Source organism: Nomascus leucogenys, chromosome 8 (assembly GCF_006542625.1).
Source record: "Nomascus leucogenys isolate Asia chromosome 8, Asia_NLE_v1, whole genome shotgun sequence".
Lineage (NCBI taxonomy): Eukaryota > Metazoa > Chordata > Mammalia > Primates > Hylobatidae > Nomascus > Nomascus leucogenys.
Window position 1 is genome coordinate 59,620,814 of NC_044388.1, and position 13,166 is coordinate 59,633,979.

Here is a 13,166-nt window from a genome sequence, read left to right on the forward strand (position 1 = left end):
TATGTAACCAACAAAATCTTAGGGCAAAGAGTTAGTAGGCAGATTTGCATATATGTGTGTATATGTGCAATATCACAGTCAACTTCTATTATTTCCTGGCCCACAGTGGAAGATGAATTTGACTGCTGAGTTCTATTTTTCACCATCTGTGGTCTTTAGGTTTACCGAAGCAAGTCCTGAGAGTCTTAAAGAAGGTGGAGGCTGGGCATGGTGGCTCACACCTGTAATCCCAGCACTTTGGGAGGCTGAGGTGGGCAGATTGCCTGAGCTCAGGAGTTTGCAACCAGCCTGGGCAACATGGTGAAACCTCGTCTCTACTAAAATACAAAAAATTAGCCAGGCATGGCGGTGTGCACCTGTAGTTTTAGTTACTCGGAAGGCTGAGGCAGGAGAATTGCTTAAACCCGGGAGGCGGAGGTTGCAGTGAGCTGAGATCATGCCATTGCACTCCAGCCTGGGTGACAGAGTGAGACTCTGTCTCAAAAAAAAAAAAAAAAAAAAAAAAAAGAAAAAGAAAAAAAGAAGGTGGAAGAACACCTAGGTTTTTTTATAGGTATTAGAACCAGAAGTCACCCATACCTTGACCAGAGTTGATTAGAGTAGAATTTCAGAGTAAGAAGGAACCATTCTAACCCAATCTCCTTATTTTACAGCCCAGAGGGTCTCTTATTAGATTAGCAGCAGAGCCAGAGCTAGCATCTGGTTCACCTCTTAATCTAGAATTTTTTCCCACCGGACAAGGATGCCCTTCCTGAGAATCTTCTCCATCTTAGAAGTCAGCACTGTTGCTATTAAGCCTTGGAATCTCGAAGCATTTGTCCCAGGTTGCCTGATTTTGATAGATTTCAGTACAGTATCTTAGCAAGGGGTCAAAAATGTGGGGCAGGCACAAGCTCTTTTCAGGGTTCTGCCCGTAGATAAATCTGATAGGCACCATATAATGATGAAGGCCTGACACCCACCCACCCACAAGATAGATTTTATTAACAATAAAACAACCTTCTGGATTTCAGCCAGCATTACAGTGTTGGCACTGGATCATATCTATCTGCCTGTCTAGACAAATCCCTTTAACATCCAGGTACTCAGGGAAGAGAAATAAGAATTAAGTTTTAATGGAGTAGGAGACTCCAATCTACTATATTACAATATACTTCCAAAAATGATGTCATTTCTCAAAGTCAAAATGCACAAGTTATAACATCGGATAAGGTGTTTGAAAGAAGAAAAAGAGGTTCCTATTTTCACATTCCTGTCTATCTTATCTTCCTTCACCAAGCTATGCAGCCCAAGGTTATAACTAAACCCACCAATACAAATGCATACACATCCTGGCAACTGTTGTCCATCTCCCAGCCAGAACCGAGTTGATGTAAATGGGATGCCACCCTCCCTGGAACTCTTTTAGCTGTCACCTGACCTGGATTTGGTGCCTGATTGGTATTATCTACTTCACTTGTGAGGTCCTCAGAGAGTTTTAGAAAACAGATTCACACACTTGGCTGAGAGGTGTTTACAGTCACACACTGTCAGCAATGCAGCCACTAAGCTGTCTCAAGGAAGAGTTTTTGAAGCTGCAGCTTCTCAGTTAGAAACAGGGGAAAGGTGGCAGGAGCAAAGGGAACAAAAAACCCTCATTGTGAAATTGTTCAGTGCCGAGGTGGAGAGACAAGCTCTTACACGCACATGTTATACACTAGTTTATGAGAATAAAATAGCTTTCTTAAAGACCCAGCTCTAAATGCATGTTCCATGATGAGGTGCATATTGTAGAGACAGAAGCCAGAGAAATACTTTAAAGTTGCCTTAGAGATGGTTTGATGGGTTTTACATTTGACTTGAATGAAACTCTGCGCTTCTTAGTATTTTGTGGTATTCACTGAAACAAACTGGGGCTAGGCCTGTAAGAGGAAGTTGCTTTTTGGTTAGGACCTGTTACATTAAGCTCAACATCAGTAATGATAAAATTATGGCAATCAGTTCTATGGGGGTATTTTTGTTCTTCTGTCACACAAAACAAGTAGGGCAGTTATTTTTAAGCAGAAGGAGTAGAAGAGATTAGACCACTGCTTCTCAACTAGGAGGATTTTTGTCCCCTCTGGGTACACGCAATGTTTAGTGGCATTTTTTGGTTGTCACAACGTGTGTGTGTGTGTGTGTGTGCGTGTGCACGTGCATGCACATGTGTGTTACTGGCATCTAGTGGGTAGAGTGGCCAGGGATGTTGCTAAACATCCTACAGCGTACAGGACAGCCCCCACCACAAACAGTGACCTGGCCCTACATGTCAATAGTGCCAAGGTTGAGAAACCCTGGATAGAGGAATGGACACCAGACTGAATCAGGAGGGTCTAGCTTCAGACTTCACGTTTTAAGACTATTAATAGACATGTTCTTCTTTATAAAAATATGAGGAATCATGAAATTATTTACTCCAAATGCTCTGATTTCTTCAGAAAAAAATGGTCTCTATAAAATCAAAGCACAGTTATTATTACTGCGCCAAGATGAGCTCATGAAATTGTGTCTTAAGAACTGTATTCCTCCCCTTGGAAAAAAAAAATTCCTCTAGGAAGAAAAAACAACAACAACCCAGAAATGATCTCATCATGATTACACCTGCCACACCAAAAAACAGACACACTTCAGAGAAATGAAATTCTTTCCCTTCAGCAATGAACTAAGCTGAGTCTGTAATTAAGATCTTAATAAGGGAGGCAGGAGGCTTGATTCAGGTGCTGCGGGCTATGAGGCGAGAGCGCCCATGCCAGGTTTAACGCAAGAACAATTGGATGCAAATCCCCCGCACTGCTTAACACTCTCAGGTGTTCCAAACAAGTTCTTATTTCAAAATGGACATGACTTTATTTCTAAAGATGCCTATTTCTTTAAGGAAAAGGAAAGGGAGCACCTTGTTATTTACAAGTCAATGAAAAAAAAACACACAACATCTTAGATAGTTTCCTGCAAAAGGCTGCTGTAAGGGAGATGGGATAATGCCTTCGACAGTGGATTAATCTCAGGAGCAGCTCTTGATGACAGTCTTTAGAGAGACCACGTGTTTCCGGACTCTCCCAGGCAGTCCCCAGGTTCAAATATCCTTCCCTTTGTCAGACCATATGTCCCATTTTTTTGGTTTGTAAAACATGGATACATACTCACAAAAAAGAAATATTTTTGAAACCAACAACAAAGGATGGGAATGCAAGTATATTTCTTGATTATGGATCTGCCACGGTTGAATTTCGGATTTGGGAGAAAAAGAGCTAGGCACTGATAAGAATCCTAAATTCAATCAACGTATGTGTTCTCTAATTGACAAGGTGATGCCTGTAAGGAAATGAGATCTATTCCAGTGCCTCTGGGCCTCTGTGAAATAGCCTAGAAGTCCAGCTCCACAGTGATAGGGGTTATTAAGAGAGAGGAGGCTGTCGGGCTGCGTTCATTTCTGCTATTCCCTTCCTTGAGCCCATTTAAAGGTGTGCTTGTCATGCTGGGCTCTGAGTGGAGAGGGTCAGGGACGCGGAGATAACACTGGACTTCTGCCCCAGGGGAGCACGCAAGGGAAAGAGGGCTCAACATTTTGCTAGGCCCATGCTGCTGTGCTAGTGTGACTGTACTGTGGGTCCACGAACCCATTTCCTGCCAAACTCTCAGTCATGCCACAATGACTAGTAACAAGAACGAAAGAATAAAAGGAAAAGAAAAAAAAATCTCATCGACAGATGACTGATGTGTCCTGACACTAAAGACTCAGAAGTAGCTGGAGTGTCTAGAAGTCCACTTGACTGCCATTTTCTGTGTGCTGGCTTTGCCTGTTATGGTTATTTTGGGAGGCGGAGGGTGTTGGGGGGCAGATAAGCCCAGCTCATTCTTAAAGAGTCCTCTAGATGAGTCCTCAGTTAGCCTCATCTCCTGTGGGAGTGAGGCATTAAATTAAGGAAAACAAGTGGACTGTCATGAATCACTGAGATTAAGGCTAACTCATAGTTACCAAGAGATAGCACAGTGTTTCTGCCTAATCAATAAAACCTAGGAAAAACATTAATGACACATCATATTATCTAAATGCATAATGCCTTAATAAGTAGACAGGAGATCTCGTTCAAATCTGAACTTTACATGTTTTGGTTACTGCTACTTTCTATTGGGTTTCACAGATAATTAATCCATCCACCGCCCCCCTGCCCCCCAACCACACATACACACAGTAAAAATAGGAATTAAAATTAATTTCAAAACAGCTATCAAATATTTTTGTTGCTTGAAATGGTTTCACTTTTACGTATTCATGGTTGCTCAATCTTTGTTTCCTGTGGGCATAAACATAACATTTCACGTGAGGGACATTTTCAGTAACATCATATAACTATTACCTTGACATGTTAGACATATCAGGGGGAATTCTAATTCGCAAGACTGAGATTTGCAAAGAAACATGACACTTACAAATCACTGGATCCAGCCTTTGAATAAGGATAATGAACTACCTACTTAGACACTGTGTAAGCACCAGAAGCACCAGTAGTGGTTAGTGAGGGGATTAGGGAGAAAGAGACTAGCTGTTTTGTTTGTTTGTTTGTTTGTTTGTTTGTTTTGAGACAGAGTCTCGCTCTGTCACCCAGGCTGGAGTGCAGTGGCACGATCTCGGCTCACTGCAAGCTCCGCCTCCCGGGTTCAAGCCATTCTCCTGCCTTAGCCTCCCAAGTAGCTGGGATTACAAGTGACCGCCACCACGCCCAGCTAATTTTTTGTATTTTTAGTAGAGATGGGGTTTCACTGTGTTAGCCATGATGGTCTCGATCTCCTGACCTTGTGATCCACCTGCTTCGGCCTCCCAAAGTGCTGGGGTTACAGGCGTGAGCCACCGTGCCCAGCCTTTTTTTTTTTTTTTTTAAAGAATAACTGGGATTTAGTATCCATTGTGGGGCCCAGGCATGTGTATTGGAAAACATTCCACTGGCAACTTTAATATCTCCATGAGAGCTGCCTCCACTCCCTACCTCAACCATGAAAAACTGCTGTCAGCTCCACCACTACCCATATTTCTGGAGTGCCCGTTCTACCTCAAATTCACCTAGATCTCATTGTTTAGTCAAACTATCTTCAAAGAGAGTCACCCTTTCCAGTGAAGGGTAGAAAAGGTTACCAACAAGGTTACTTATCTTAAAATGCAGATTGTTCAGGAAAATAATCCTTTGCAGGCTGTCATGTTCCCTAGCCGTGTGGAATCCTCATTAGCCAGCAGGAATTACTACAGAGAGATGGCTGGAATGTTCAAAGTAAATAAGATGGAGGGGGGTGTTGTTGGCAAAGTACAAACAGGGTTTTTTTTGTGTGTGCCCCCTTTTCATGCCCGTACTCTTTGCAATCATCTGTCACCTAAGAAACTGTCAGTTACTCTCTGGCATTTTAAGTTAGAAATATAGTATTTCTTCCCAATGGCCCTGTTTCATTTGTCTTGGCGAGAAGTCTTGGTAATTCAGCCTATATGTTCTTGCAGAGTATTGCCTTGGTCCTAGTGGTTGGCATTTCAAACCAATCAGTTTCGATTTCTTTCTGACCCTAAAGTGATCTAAACATAGACAACCAAGACCTCTTACTTTACATTTATGTCATTCTAATTGACTGCAATTGGATAAGAGATTTCACCCTGAACTTCTCATGTACTCCCAACTTACATTCTTTGGATTTTACCTTTGGTTTTTTGAATTGACCACTTTCTCTTCCTCACTGATATTTCTGTTATGGGTAAACAATTCTGGTGAATTTTTCCTCTTAAACACTTTTATCTTTAGAAAACTTCCATATGTATATATCTGTATATCTTTGTGTGTATGTGTATATAACATCATATAATATCTGCCATTTATTAAATGCCTAATATCTGTTGGAAAGGAGAATTGTCATTTATTGTATCCTATAACTATCTGATAAGACAGGTATTGTTCTCATTTTATAAATGAGGAAAAGAAGGCTTAAAGTAGCTTGCATAAAACCATACTGTTGGTAACAAAAGTGGGATTTGAAACAAAGCCCCTGGTTTTTTTTTTTTTACTATGCCATATAGTGTTAAGATCCTCTTAAATGGCTATTTGTGTATACATTTTGTCTTCTATGAACAAAGTCTTGTAATTTCAGGAATGTTGAGTCCAACGAGCAATAATGAAGGAACCAAGTCATTAGTATATTAGCAAGTGGGGCTATATGCTGTTAGGGCCCTATGCTTACAATACACACCCAGGCCCACGGAATACTCAACAATATTCAACCATCTCAACCTAGTAACTGGGATTTTGACATAATTCTGTCACCAAGTCTTGAGTACATACCATCCTTTCAACATCTATTGAACATCTATTATACAAAGAGAGCTGGAGCCAGCTAGCATTGTCTGCTTACTATATGCCAAGAGCCATAGTAAGTACTTCATTCATATAGTATCCCAGGTCTTCGAACAATAGTATGAGGCAGTTATTCTTATCCCTATTTTACAGATAATGCTGTAAAATGAGGCTTAGAGAGCTAAACTTGTCTAAGGTCACAGAGCTATAAGCCATAAGGAACAGAAATGCCTTTCTTCAAAGCCCATGCTCTATCATGTCTCTAACACAAGAGCATAAAACACCAAGTCTCGGCTCCCTCAAAACTTCACAGACCCTAGATCGTGCTTTTTATTCAACGACTTTTCGATCAATCTGCCTCTACATACAAATAAAGGGTGGGTCTCTCGTATTCAGTGGGGTTTACTTAAAACTAAACAGGCCCAGTAGGCAACCTATCTGAGTTACAGGTATCCTTTACATAATGATTTGATTGAAAGAGGTTAATAAGTAAGGTAGTGCTAACAGAGTAGGGCAGAGGTGAAAAGCATAACAGCCTATTTTAGGGATTATAGGATGGTCCAGGAGACAAAGCTTTCAGAGTTTGATTGTTTAAACAGAGTGGAGGGATGAGGAGACTTTACTAGCGGGACTGACGGGCCACTCAAGTCATGCAAGCGCAAAGAGACAGGCAGATGAATGGGGGCAGTGAGGGACCAAGGTTTCCCATAGCAGAGTCTAAGGAGAAGGAAAAATGAGGGCTACAGGATGTGCATTAAAGGTGTCACATCCGTGTGTGGGGGGCGAGGGGGCGGCGGTAGATAGATGCGGGTGGGGGGCCTGGGGGTTAGGGGGTTGGAAGTAAGACCTACCGAAGTCAGTATTAAAGAAGCATTAAGGAAAGTCTGAAAAGAAGAAGAAGAAGAAAAAAGGAGAACCAATGAGGTCATAAAAGCACGAAAGTGGGAGGGATTTTGCAAAAAGGCCGGGCACGGTGGCTCATGCCTGTAATCCCAGCACTTTGGGAGCCTGAGGCAGGTGGATCACCTGAGGTCAAGAGTTCGAGACCAGCCTGACAAACACAGCGAAACTCATCTCTACTAAAAATACAAAACTTCTTCAGGCGTGGTGGTGGGCACCTGTAATCCCAGCTACTCAGGAGGCCGAGACAGGAGAATCGCTTGAACCCAGGAGGCAGAGGTTGCAATGAGCTGAGATGGTGCCACTGCACTCCAGCCTGGGCAACAGAGTGAGACTTGATCTCAAAAAAAAGAAAACAAGAAAAGTGGAGAGGAAGGTGTTTTTTTCAGAAGACTGGAGTGAAGGGAGAGACAGGGAACCACTGAATTCTGAGAACAGGACTGACATGAATCCCAGTAAGGAAAGGATGCTAAAGGAATCCTTGGTATGTTATGCACTGTGCAACTTGCTAAATTTGGTATTATCAGGCACCTTCAGTTCTCTAATGGCTTTTATCTCTGTGTAGGTAAGCCATTTAGCTCTGCAAATGGGTTTGCTAAATAAATAAATAAATGCATAAACACATAAATAACCAAGTTAATATTTTTCAAAGCATGTTTTAGTGCTTTTAAATCCATAGATCTCACACAAGGTTTAAAAAAGAAAAGGGCAGGAGTCCTACATTTGGACTGATTGCAAAAATCATATAGAGAAAAATAAAGCGTTTTAAACCAAAATATCAAAGCAAGGAAATAATTGGGTATTTTATGGGTTATACATGACCACATTGACTAAATCAAAGACCCTCTGTCATTATTTTCCTAAGTCTTGCTTGAGAAAATACGAATACTTTCAAAGTCCCTTCCAAAGCGCTTCACAGCACACAGGTTCTCCTTTCCCTGACCTACTCCATTCAACCAGAACACAGGGCTCTGACTTTCAGAATGCAGCTTTCTTAATGGCATTTTAAGTTCTGTCTGTAATTTTTCTTCAGTCAAAACGTTAAAGAATGAATTTGTTGTATGGTAGACGAGATAAATAATTTAGAATTTTAATGTAGGCATGTAAGGGCTCAGAAATTTGGCAAAGCCGCAAAAGCGTCTCTGCTCAGCCATTAGCGGCCAGGCCAAGTGGCCTCTGAGCCCCCGCTACGGCTGGGCTTGAGGTGGGCGGGGCCTCGGGCCTGGCAAGCACAAACGGGGCGGGGTCTCGGGGGCTTCTGCTCAAACACAGCTGCGCAGAGACCCTTCCATCACCCTCCTGGCAAACAGCACAACCATGCACCTCCAGACCCTCAGGAGGGAGCCTTCACTGGGTAAGCAAACCAAGGCCATCGAGGCAATCACCTAACCCCCCCAACACCCGCCCAATTAAGAACATGCTCTGTATATGAAGGGGATTTTGTAGAAAATTCTTAATAAATGAAGCCCCCATAATTTACTATCACATAACCACAGACTGAATCCCTTCTAAGAGAAATGGAAAATTAGGTACATATGACAGTGACTGCAACCTTCCTGTGGACAAATAAAAAACATACAGGGAAATAAAGACAGATTAGATACTTGCTAACCAGAAATGTCTGTCCCGGAGTAATAGCTTACATTCCACAGTTCTCAGGATTATTGCAAGTACATTGCTGCCTGGCCTGAAGCTATGTATATTAAGTGCAAAATAAGTGAAGGTTTGTTGTTCCATAGTTGTGATCCCTGGGGCAGCCAAACCAGATAATCAGGTTAATAACCACAATCTTATAGGGCCTGATTCATAAGTCTTTCAGTGAACATTTTAAGGTTTGTGCTAAATTTACAGTGCATAGAGCAACGTAGTATTTTAGAGATAATGCCTGTCTCTGGGATTTTATAATCTAATAATTATCTGGTTTTACTATCTAAGTGGCTCAAATTAAACAAATAACTGCCAAACGTGCATTTCATTCTGCTTTGTAGAGTTACTGTCTTAAAAAGAAATTATCCTGTAGGAATACTTGGGATGAAATAGTCTTAAACTTTCTGGGAGAAGAAAACACTGGCCATATTTTAGAGAGGTCAACGATAGTTCTTTCTCTCTCTCTTAATAGTGGTTAAAGTCATGAGTTCTGGAGCCAGATCGCCTTAGTTCTAATCCTGGCTCACCACTTTCTAGCTGTGCGGCATTAGATAAATTACTTAGCCTCTCTGTGTCATTTGAAATTGAGTATAAAAATAATACCCACCTTGTAGAGCTATTGGGAGAGTTGAATATGACAATCTTGTATTGTCACAGTAAGTCTCAATTAATGTTACTTCATTACTTTTGTGTCTCTCCTCTACTTACAATAACAAAATCCTTTCCTGAAGTAAAGTTGTTCATTATTAACTAGAGAGAAAGAAAACTTCATAAAAAAGGAAAGTGGATTTCTTCAGCTATTGGTTGATTTAATAGTCATCCTAGGACATAAGTCATTTGTTCGGTCGGAGAAGTTAGCTTTTTTGCTGGTGAAGGTGCCTAGAAGCTAATAAAAATCATGTATTTACATCATTTGGCAAGGTGTTCAACACAGTAAAGCCCAGTGGAGAAGCAGGTTTCTCCACGAATGCCAGTTGCAGTTTACACTGTCAGTCACTTTATCAGTTGCCTTTAGATTTTCTTTCCATAAAGAGTAAAGCTAAACACGATGAGCTCATTGAATAAAAGTGACTTGAGACTTTGTCGCTTTCGTCACTTTCTAGATTACAGCACTCAATGTTAATTTCAGCCATTTATACTTTCCAATAATAGACATATGAACATACTTTCTCTTTTTTCTGCAAGCCAGTTCTTATTCAACAACAGGGAAAGGAGGAGCAAAAAAGTCACTCCAAGCTGAGTAATATCTGGTCCTATCATTGTTCTAAATAAGGAAATATGGGGTGAGCCACTTTAAGAAAAACTACTTCCCTGCCAGGTAGAGGGATTTGTTTCTGGTTGCATCCTAAAGTCAAATATTAATAGTCTTCAGGATGACCCTTTCTTCTGATCTTCCCTACTGATGAAGATAATAGAAAGCTGATGAAACAGAAATAGCTGATACCTGTGTCTTCAGACAGTGGTAACTAGGCATTACAATAAAGACTTCTGACATTTAGACTTAAAACTTTTGAATAAGATTCACAGTTTTTGAACAAAAGCTTTATTACTGAGGCTAGTCAGTGGCTATCAGCTAGACCAAGTATTTACAACCTTACATCAAAAAAGGATGGACCAGAAAAATTTAGAAAAAGAGCGAAGTAGCTTCTAGCTAGTGTACAGTTAATGTAAATTGTCAGTCCAAAAGCCTAGCACCCTTGCCCAAATCCATCTTAGTAATAACACTTTTGTTTAAAGTAGCATAAAATAAAACAGTAGCACTAGCACTCATGTCTACTCATCATTCAAGAACAATTCATGCCCAATTCATTGCAGTCTGCTTTGTGTCCCCTGGAAGCTGCTTGCCTGCTTAGATGGGAGTGACTTAAAAGAAAAAGGGGAGGGGGGAATATATGGAGCAAGTCAAAAATCCTTTTGGCAAGAAAAATACACAAACAATGGTGTAAAATGCATTGGAGAATAACGCTGCTGAAGTACTATGACTATGACACTATAAGCTTTCAGGCACAATGAGCGAGCCTGAGCCTTCGCACTCTCACCCCATTCAAACTCCAATAAAAATGTTTTCAAGAAATGGCTCATACTTATTTATTCCTACATCCAATATCACATAAGGAAGTCAAAATTTTCCATCCTCAGCTGTGTAATCTGGGCTTTTAATTTCTCCCACCAAAAGTGCATATGGCATACTCCTTCTGAGACCAAACGATTAAAGCAAAGGCTGGAAAACTTTGCACTAAGAGCCAGTCTGAGACAGACTATGCAGTCCTCATTCCTCTCTTATTACAGCTCCCCAGGGCAGTGGAAGCCAGGCCTGGGGAAGCCAAGGAGACTTGAGCCAATGCCTGCCGCGATTCAAGTCAGACACCCTCTGATCTCCAGTGGCTGCTGTGAAGCGGCTCCAAGTCTTAACTTCTCACCGAGGTACTTCTCCGGCAATTTACAGAGCAAATGAACTCGGGTGTACTGTGAACCCCCGGAGTAGGTCTCAAAGACCCGGTCTCTGCTTGCTTGCCTGCTTGCATGCCAACCTCAGTGACCGAGACTCATCTTAGAACTCTCCGGGTAAACACAAGGGACTGTCACAGTAGAAAACACGCATACACAAGCACACACCCGCAGGCACAGCCTTCAGCTGGCAAGAAAAGCTGTAAAAGGCACTCTCTTACCTTATACTTCATTTCGGCAGCGGTGGGTTGAGCCGTTTTCCTACACTAGTTAGACAGCATTAAGCACTGCGGTGCCCGCCCCTCCATTGAGTGCAGCGCTAGATGAAAGCGAGAAGGTCCCGGGCAGAGCCGCTTGTCAGTCGCAGCGCCTCCCTAAAGTCTCTGAGCTCACTGTTGCGACTGAGGCAGGCTGATCGCGGACCTCATTTGCATGCCGCCCCGCCATTGGCTAGTGGGACAAGGTAATGCTCAGGCCCTGCCCACCCCTAATTCTGAAAAACTGACAAAGAACTTGTAATGTGATCGCTTCTTTTTGCTTTATCAGAGGGTGGAAAATAAAATAGAAAGTGGGGAACTGTCTTGAACCTTACTCCGTCCTCCCGCCCCCGCCAAAAAAGAAGACAGAAAGAGAAAGAACAGGAAAAGGAGATACATTCTTTTTAAGATTAACCCAAATTTTAAAGAAACTGAATTCACAAAAGCAGTCTGACAGTCGCGCTTCCTGTGACCTAGCAACTCCTTCATAAACCCATTTCGTTTCAAAGCCATTCACCTCACAATCTCTACATGAAACGAACTCCGGGAACAAAAGGTTTTCTGTCTCTGGGCCCCTTTTTACTAACCACCCCTGCTGATACCTCTCTCTCTCTCTGTCCCTTTTTCTTTCCCCCTCCTCCCGCCTCCTTTGTGTGTGCGTGTGTGACTGTTTGCTTTTTTTGTTCTTTTCAACGTTCAAAGTACTTTGCGATGTCAGTCTGCAAGGAGCTGGAAGACAATTCTCCCTTAGTGAAAAGGAACCCTCTAGCACACGCACCAGCGTTTTTCTGGACAGCTTCTCACCAGGGCCTCAGAGTTGCGGGTCACACATATTGAGCGACCTTCAGTGGCTTTGCTGAGGATAAAGGTTAGATGTGACCTCTCAGATGGGGTTGGCCAGTGCACGCCCTATACATCATCACCGTCCACTGAGTTCTGTGTTCTTTGACGGCTGGCATTTCTAGCTCCAGCTTTGAACACCGCAGTGTTTTTCCTTCTGACCTCTGTCCTGAGGATGACCCATTAACCCACCAACACTTATTATCCAGGAGAACGAAAATGCCCACTGTTTGATGAGCCTGGTTAAAAAGACCAGTCTCTGTCCAGTGAAGCACAGAACATAATTTCTATAAAGGTTCCATTTTAGGATTTCTATAGAGAAAGAGAATCACCCAGAAAACAGAAATGGTCACCTTCTGCAACTCTTCTCAAGGATAGAGCAGTGAGGCGAAAAATTCCTTTTTCCTGGGCAAGACTGAGACTTGGTGAATCCAGACAATAGCTGTCCCCGAGTGGGATGCACTCCAACCAGACTACATGACTTGGATGGAAAAATCAGTCCTTATTTTTTTTTTCCTGACCAAGTTGGATCAGATCTGATTCCCTTCGCCTCTAACACACAAATTCCCAATGGATGAAAACTCTACTTTTATGATCTAAGCAAAAGGAATGAGAGAGCAGCTGTCCTGCAAAAGTGGTTTCCAGATAGAGGGTTGGCAGGTTAGTATGCAGTTCAATGTGGCACTGATTCCAGGGACATGACCCCCCAGGCCATCCTAATGAGGTTGAC

General features: G+C 42.2%; 1 protein-coding gene across 1 annotated transcript in view; it reads right to left on the bottom strand.

Annotated features, from left to right (window-relative positions):
* NEDD9 (neural precursor cell expressed, developmentally down-regulated 9) overlaps positions 1–11,737 on the bottom strand; it is a 47,550-nt gene extending 35,813 nt beyond the window's left edge. The window contains exon 1 of the mRNA XM_003263510.4: positions 11,561–11,737. Coding sequence (XP_003263558.2) covers positions 11,561–11,572 — 12 coding nt within the window. The 5' untranslated portion in view covers positions 11,573–11,737. The remainder of the gene's footprint in view (positions 1–11,560) is intronic.
* Between the last annotated feature and the right edge of the window lie 1,429 nt (positions 11,738–13,166).